Source organism: Pteropus medius, unplaced genomic scaffold, assembly GCF_902729225.1.
Source record: "Pteropus medius unplaced genomic scaffold, Ma_sr-lr_union100, whole genome shotgun sequence".
NCBI classification, from domain to species: domain Eukaryota; kingdom Metazoa; phylum Chordata; class Mammalia; order Chiroptera; family Pteropodidae; genus Pteropus; species Pteropus medius.
The window spans coordinates 10,112,304-10,121,159 of NW_024351729.1; the positions used below are offsets into that span (position 1 = coordinate 10,112,304).

The following is an 8,856-nucleotide window of genomic DNA, read 5'->3' on the forward strand; positions in this document are numbered from 1 at the left end:
TGATACTTTAAACTACATTAAATTTAATAAATTCTGCTTCTCAGAAGATACCACGAAGTGAAAACAAGTCACTGACTGGAAGAAGATATTTATGACATGTATAGTATAACTGACGAAGGGTCTATAACTAGAATGTGTAGACAAACAAACAAATTAATAAGGAAAGGCTGACAATCCAATAGAAAAAAGAGGAAACAGACTTGTACAGATACTTCATGAAGAGTATCTGTTTATATAATGGCTAATAAATATTGGAAAGGAACTCACCCTCATTAGTGATCAAGGAAATGAAAGTTAATACCACAAAAAGATACCACTACCTATCCCTCAATAAAGAGACTGATAACATCAAGTGGCAAGGATGTGGAGTAACTAGAACTCTAATATACTGCCAGTGGGCATATAAATTGGTATATCTTCTTTGAAAAATGGTTTGGTATTATGTACTGAAGTTGAGCATATACAGCCTATGACCCAGAAATTCCATTCCTAGATATAACTCCAACAGAATGTATGCACATATAATCAAAAGACATATACAAAAATATTCATAGATGCATTGTTTACCAGAACAAAAACTAGAAACAATTCAAATGTACAATAGATGAATAAACATAATATGACATATTCCTTACAACTGAATATTATAGGGAAAGTGAATAATTACACCTATACAAAAACATGGATGAATCTCACAGACAAAAAACTGAACAAAAATCCTCCCGAGATATATATTTAATGTACATAGGACATCCTGCAGGATATACCATATTCTAAACCATAAAACGAGTCTCAATAAATTTTAAAGAATTTAAATCATACAAAGAATGTTATCCTACTTCAACAAAATAAAGTATAAATAAAGAACACAAGAAAATTTGGGAAATACACAAATCTTGAATATTAAAAACATTTAAAAATAAGCTCTGGGTCAAAGAAAAAAAGCAGTGGAAATCAGAAAGTATTATGAGTTGAATAAAAGTGAAAGCACAACATAAATGTACAGGGTGTAACTAAAGCAGTGTCAAGTAGAAAACTGATAGCATTAAATATTTTAAAAATTAAGAGCAAGCTAGACCCAAAGTTTAAAAAGAGGAAAGAAATAAGGTTTAGAATAGAAATCGCTGAGATTTAAAAAATGAAAAAATCAATAAAACTAAAGGTAGGTTCTCTGAAAAGATTACCAAAATTGACAACGCTTTATCTAGACAGATAAAGAAAAAGAGAGGTCACAAATTACCAAAATCAAGAATGAAATGGGGACATCACTACTGACCTTACAAAAATTAAAAGGATTAAAAGGGTATGAGGGTTCCTTTCTCTCCACAACCTTTCCAACTCTTGTAATTACTTGTCTTGTTGATAATCGCCATTCTAACAGGTGTGAGGAGGTATTTCATTATGTTTTTGATTCGCATTTCCCCAACAGCTAGTGAAGTTGAGCATCTTTTCATATATCTGTTGGCCATTTGTATGTCTTCTTGGGAGAAATGCTGGGGTGGAGAATATAAATTGGTACAGACACTGTGGAAAACAGTTTGGAGATTCCTCAGAAAATTAAGAATAAAGTTACCCTGTGACCCAGCAATCCCTCTTCTGGGTATCTACTTGGAAAATTTGAAAACATTTATTAGTAAAGATGTATGTATTCCTATGTTCATTGCAGCATTACGCACAGTGACCAAGACATGGAAACAACTGAAGTGTCCTTCATTAGATGACTGGATAAAGAAGCTGTGGTACACATATACAATGGAATATTACTCAGCCATAAGACAAAATGAAATACTGCCATTTACAGCAAAATGGATGGATCTTGAGAATATCAATCTAAGTGAAATAAGTCCGACAGAAGAAGTTGAGAACCATATGATTTCACTCACATGTAGGATATAAAACTAAAAGAAACAAATGAACAAGACAAAGGAACAAAAGCTCATAGACTCAGACAGCAATACAGTGGTTACTAGAGGGAAAGGGGGGTGAGGGAGGTAGAAAGGGGGTCAAATATATGGTGATGGAAGGAAATCTGACTTTGGATGAACACAGTGCAATATACAAATGGTGTATTATAGAATCGAACACTTGAAACCTATATAGTTTTATTAATCAATGTCATCCCAATAAATTTAATAAAATTAATAAACAAGGATTATTATAAGGGGATATTATTGTGTTAGCTCCTGTAGCTACTGTAAAAAATTACCAAAACTTGGTGATTTAAACAACAAAAGTTTATTCTTTCATAGTTCCAAAGGCCAGAACTGAATATTAGAGGGAAATCAAGGAGTCAGCAGGGCAATACTCCTTCTATAGGCTATAGAGAAAAATCCATTCTTGCCTCTTTCAGTTTCTGATGACTGCCAGCATTCTTTGGCTTGTGATCACATTGCCTTCTCTTCTGAATGTGTCCAAATCTCCCTCTACTTCTCTTTTATAAGAACATTTGTGATGACACATAGGGCCCACTCAGATAATCCAGGATAATGTTCCCATCTCAAAATTCTAAACCACTGTATTTGCAAAGTCTGTTGTCATGTAAGGTAAATACCACAATTATAAACATTTTTATGCTAAAAAGTTAGGCAATTTAGATGAAATTGAAAAAGTCTGAGAGAGACAAATTACTAAAATTGACTCAAGAAGGAACAGAGTATCTGAAAAGATAACAAGCAAAAAAATAAATTAGTAATTAAAACTATTCCTACAAAGAAAAACCCAGACCCAGATTGTTTCACTGGTGGATTCTATCAAACACTTAAAGAAAAAGAATAACAACCTTTTGCAAACTCTTTCAGGAAAAAAAAAAAAAGGAAGAAAGAGAAAGGAATGCTTCCCAATTTCTTCTATGAGGTCAATATTATGATAATACCAAAGCCAGATAGATATCACAAGATAAGAAAACAATAGATCAACATCCCTCATGAATACAGAGGCAAAAATCCTCAACAAATATTAGTCAAAAGGACCATATACCATGGCAAAATGGGATTTTCCCATCTAAAACTCAAGGTAATAAACCATATTAATAAATATGTCCAATAAAGGACAAAATCTCATGACCATTTCAATAGACACAGAAAATGGATCTGACAAAATCCAAAATGCAATCTTAATAAAAACTATGAACAAACTAAAAACAGAAGGGAATTTACAAAACATCACACTCAATGATGCAAGACTGAATGCTTTTCCCCTAAAATTGGAAAAGGTAAGAGTGTTCACTCTGACTACTTTTAATCAACATTGTACAATCTGACGAGAAAAAGGAATAAAAGTATCTACATTTGAGTGGAAGAAGTAAAACTGTCTTTATCTGCAGGCGACATAATCCTGTATACAGAAACACACACACACACACACACACACACACACACACACACACTCTACTAGAACTAATACATGGGTTCAGTAAGGTATCAAGATCCAAGAACAAAATACAAAAATCAATTGTGTTTCTATATAATAGCAATGAAAAATCTGGAAATGAAATAAAATAATTATATTTGAAATAACATCAAAATAATAAAATATTTAGGAATAAATTTAACAGAAGAAATGTTATAACTTGTACACTGGAAACTACAAAACATTCCTGAGTAGAGAAGATCTAAATGAATGGAAAACATTCCATGTTCATGGATGCAAAGATTCAATATTGTTAAGATATCAATTTCCAAAATGATGTATAGAGCCAACAAAATATACAAACCACATGCTAACTTAATCAAGAAAAGGAGATAAAATACAAATAGGAAATTACAAGATGGAAATAACCATTGAAATAGACAAAAATTTTAAATATTGAATGAGATTACTTTGCAGACCTGCAAATATATTTTAAAACCTAAATGAAATGTATGATTTCCTAAGAAAATACAATTTAACAAAATCGATCCCATTAGTTGTGAAAAGATTAAAGAGACCAATTTCTATTTAAAAAAAAACAAAAACAAAAAAGGATAAACTTAGCAAGAAACTACCACCACAAAAAAAGTACCAGGCCCCGGCGGTTTCACCGGGAACTCTTCCAAACCTTCAAAGACCAGATATCCCATGGCACCATAACGTATCCCACAGTGCTGAATATTAAAGAAAATTTTCTTATTCTTTTTATGAAGCAAGTATAGAATCGAACTTAAATTGATACTTAAACCCATGAAGAAAATTATAGATGACTATCACTTATAAATATTGATACAAAAATACCAGATAAAATAATGACAAACAGAGTCCATCACCACATTAAGAAAATAACATGAAATAACCAAGTGGAGAAATTCCAGGAATGCAAATTGGTTCAATATTAGAAACTTCATTAATACACCACTGCCATCAGTAGATCTAAGGAAAAAAATTTTATGATTATCTCCATACATGTTTTAATGGCCTCTAACAAAATTCAATCCACCTTCCTGGTTAAAACACTTAAAAAAAAAAAAAAGGAATTAAGCCAATCTTAAAGTAAATATTCATTTGGTGGGAAACACTAGAAACATTTTTACTAAGTTCAGGAACAAGGCAGGGTTGCCTACTATATCACTACTTAACATATTACTCATGGCACCAGGTAAAGAAATTAGATAAGAAAAATCAACTAAAAACAAGAAAATTGGAAAAAAGGGGGTAAAACTATCTCTATTTGAAGATGATCTGATAGCATATCTAAAACCCTAAAGAATTAATAACAACACTAACTCAGATATTTAAAAAATTCTCTAAGGAAGCAGGATATGAAATTAACAAAAATCAATAGCTTTTATTATACATAAATAATAACTAGAGAATATAGAATAGAAAAAGCCTCACCTTAGGAATAATCTTAGCAAGAAGTATGCAAAATTCCTAAAAGGAAAACTTTAAAACACTTCTGAAAAACACAAAAGTGGACTTGAATAAATGGAAAGACATCTCTTATTCTTGGATAGAACAGGTCAACATCATAAAGATGTCAGTTCTACCTGATATGTCAATTTAATTTAGTTCTTATTTTAAAATGTCCTATACTGAAATAAACACATTAATAATAAAGTGTTTTAAAAAGCAGAAAATCACTGGAAAAGAAAAACTACCAGAGAGGCGGGGGGACCAGCCCTCCTAGACATTAAAACACACTGTAACTCTTTAAAATAAAATAGTATGGTCCCAGTACATGGATTAAAAAACGAACCAGTGGAAGAAAATAGAAGTCCAGAAAAAAACTGAAATTCATACGGTAACTTAGTATAAAGGTGACATCTCAAATCATTAGGGCAAAGGTAGAGTTTTAAAAAATAAATGGTGTTAGGACATCTATTTGGCAAAAAAATAATTAAATCCATACCTCATATCCTACAGTCCATATAAAGCAAGGATGATGTACAAGTACTAGAAGGCAACGCAGGTAACCTGAGTGCATGTAAACAGTTTTTAACTAAGATGTAAATTCAGATGCAATAAAAGATTGATAAACTTGACCTCATAAAATTAAGAACCTTTTGCACAACAAAAAGCACCATAAACAATCAAGACAGATGTTGATTAAGAGAAAATATTTGTGACATATATCACAGATGCAGACTCAATATCCTTAACAAAGAACTTTTGAAAAAACTGAGGAGGAAAAAAGCAAAAATCTGATAGGATAATGACTCGAATGGACAATTACACACACACACACACACACACACACACACACGACTTTTGTAAAGGGACTTTAAACATACAAAAAGATATGTTATGGCCTCATTTTATGCCATTCTCCCTCTCATTCATTGTGTTCTGTGAACATTACAAACTATCCCTCAGCAGAAACTTCACCCCCAGTTGTTTTAAATGGCGAGTCTCTTCTCATTTTCGGGTTTCCATTTAAAAGCTGCCACCTCCAAGAGGCCTTCTCTGATCCCCTATCCAAAGAACTATCTGTCTCTCCACCACAATTATGCTATGTTATAGCACCCTTTTACTTCCTTAGAACACTGCATAATCTGTAACTCTCTCCAATTGAATGTTAGCTTCCTAAAGGAAGGTGCTTTGCCTGTCTTATTCACCACTGCAACCTCAGTGTCTAGTACAAAGCTTGGCACATATTTCAAAGAATAAGTGTAACAAAAGTAAACTAATGAGAGGTTAGGAAGTAACATACTGGATTTCACCATCTGGGAGGTGAAACCCTCAGAGTGAAAACAAGGTCCAAAATGTAGAAGAGCAGTGAGCTACCGAAAGGAATTAAGAAGATTCAAAGAACTGACATTAAGGTGCAGGGTAGATTATCCACATTTTCACTAAAGTAAAAAATGACAATATTCCTCAATCTGAGCACTATCTTTAGTTAATCCTTCCAATTCTCTTAGTAACTGGTATTTAATATACCTTTTGAAAAGTCTCATTGAGACCTCCAATTGCTTACTCCTCCTCCTTTTTCTTTCACTCAGTTCACCAAACTCTTCTGGCTCTGCTTGCTTCCTTCTCCAGCCCGCACTGTCAATCTATAATCCCCATATCAATGCCCACCTTTTCCCTCTTTCTATGGCAATTCTCAGTGATGAATCTGAGAATCATCTGAGATAGTTAAAAAATTTAAGCATATTGCTGGCGCCCCACCCTTCGGATTCAGTAGATTTAAGGGAGAGGACCAGGAATCTAGGTTTCAAGAAGAAGCCTCAGAAGATCTGGACACCAGTGATCTAAGGATAAAACACTGGTCTGGAGGAAGAAATGCCCTTCTTCCTATCCAAGTGCTCCAGAGCCCATACTTTTCCATCCCTTCAGAGATCTTACTTTATTGTCCTCACTCTCTAATATTTCTTTAATCTCTTCTTAAATTCTATCCTGACAGCCAAAACAATTTTTTCAGCTAAGCACATCTGATCCATGTCATCTCCTTGCTTAAAACCCTCCAGCTTTCCCTATCACCTATAGCAACGGTTCTGAATTTTAAATATCCTTGAATTCAAATGTGTTTTAAGCACTATCTGCAAACTACTGTTTTCCAAATGTATTGAGAGATGTGAGACATATCTGAGAGATATATTTGCTTCCAAGTTTTTTAAAAACTATGTATTGTGTACAGAAAATGCTAAACATACTTATGTAGCTGTTTTTATAACCCTACGATAATCCACTTTCAAGAAATTGTGCCATACACAAAAGAGCCAAGAAGTCAAATTAAAAAAAGACAACTTGTTGCCCAAATATATAATGTTCTATCTGTGAACTAATGTATAGGCAGTATTCACTAAATTGAAGAGAGTCATCTATTCTATGTTCAAAGATCTATATTGCATATCTATTAGTAGCTGGTATAATGATTTTAATAACATACAAAAATGATATTACTCTAAGTTCACTGTATAATAAACATCTACACTACACAAATTCATTCCTCTGGACCTGTGTCTGAAAATAAATCCTTTATGAGTTCTGTATAACTAAATTCAAGTGCACATTTCATTTTCTAAGCCCTTTCTGTTGTCCTGTCAAAACATTAAAATATTCTACAGTCAAATGATTTGGGAAACCAACTTGGGTAAACAACGTATCTTGCATATAGGTACACTACACTTTTTTGAATGTAGATGCTGTTGTATCTACAAGCAAATTCCATTAAAAACACTGCCATGTGGTAACTTTTTGTCATTATAGATTTGCCCAGTCAGAGCAAGCTTCTCTTATGTGTGGAGATTTCTTTTTTTCTTTCTTTTTTTTTTTACAATTAAAAGGGACCCTCATACTCAAAAAATACTAGACATCACCATTCTACAGAATAAAGTCCAAATCCTTTAAGAGGATACACAAAAACACCTTCTATGGTCTCGATTTACGAGCTCATCTCTCTTATTCAAACTTTGCAATTTTTCCTAGTATCCTATACTTAAATCCTAATATGCTCTTATCATAACAATGAGTGAAGAATATTCTAAGTTCTTGGAATTAAGGTACTGTAGAGATAAAGTAATTCAACTCCTTAATTCTATAGAGGACTTCATCTTTTTGTAAACCATTTGTTTCCTGATAAACACTTATATCTGTCCTATTTTTAAAAACTTTAAGGCCAACAGAGACTGTAAAAATCTAATAATCCTCTTTGAAAAAGTGAGTTTCACCTTGATTCTGCTTTTCCATTTCCTCCATCCTCTGGCAGGAATGGCAAACTCAAAGAGTTTCACACATTTCTAATATAAATCTACCTTTCAAGAACAGGAGTTCACTTTGCAGACATGATACAGATTTGTTCCTACAGGTTCATCTGTAAGAACCTCAGGAATTAAAAGGGTAACTAAAGTTTCTAGAGTTTAGCCCTTTAATCCCATAAATGGGGGGAGGGGCGGGGTGGAGGAGGACGACAGCAGCTGACATTTATTGACTTTTTGTGCTTTGCACTTGTTAAGTTCTTTATATCACTACCTCCTTTGATTCTTCAGACAACCCTACAAGTAAGGTAGGTAGTAATCATTGTCTTCATTTACTAGTTAATAAAACGGAGCTCTGACAAATTTAATAATTGGCAAGGTCCCACAAGCAAACTTTCTCAGGTATTATTACCTTCCAATTTAGGGCAGGTCTCCCTCCCTCTCGTCTGCATGCACTGACCCCTTTGTCTTTCCTGGTCCTCTATCTAGGTAGGGAACAGGCTCCGCTGCCGGGGCCCCCACTCACGTTCAGCAGCCAGAATCCAGTGCCCTCCTTGGCCTCGTCCTTCGGCAGATCCGTGGTCTTGCCATGCTCCTGCGCGTTACGGCTCGAAGGAAACTCCGCCCCTCTGTTGGGCGTGGTTCCCATGTGGGAACGGGAACTCCCCTGAAGTACAGGGTCTATGAACAGGGATCGGATCCGCCCGCCGCGGTTATCTGCGGCTTTGAAAACCTTGGCCATCTC

General features: G+C 34.1%; 1 protein-coding gene across 1 annotated transcript in view; it reads right to left on the reverse strand.

Moving 5' to 3' along the window:
- CATSPERT (catsper channel auxiliary subunit tau) overlaps window positions 1-8,855 on the reverse strand; it is a 100,589-nt gene extending 91,734 nt beyond the window's left edge. Inside the window, exon 1 of the mRNA XM_039844443.1 lies at window positions 8,638-8,855. Coding sequence (XP_039700377.1) covers window positions 8,638-8,853 — 216 coding nt within the window. The 5' untranslated portion in view covers window positions 8,854-8,855. The remainder of the gene's footprint in view (window positions 1-8,637) is intronic.
- Between the last annotated feature and the right edge of the window lies 1 nt (window position 8,856).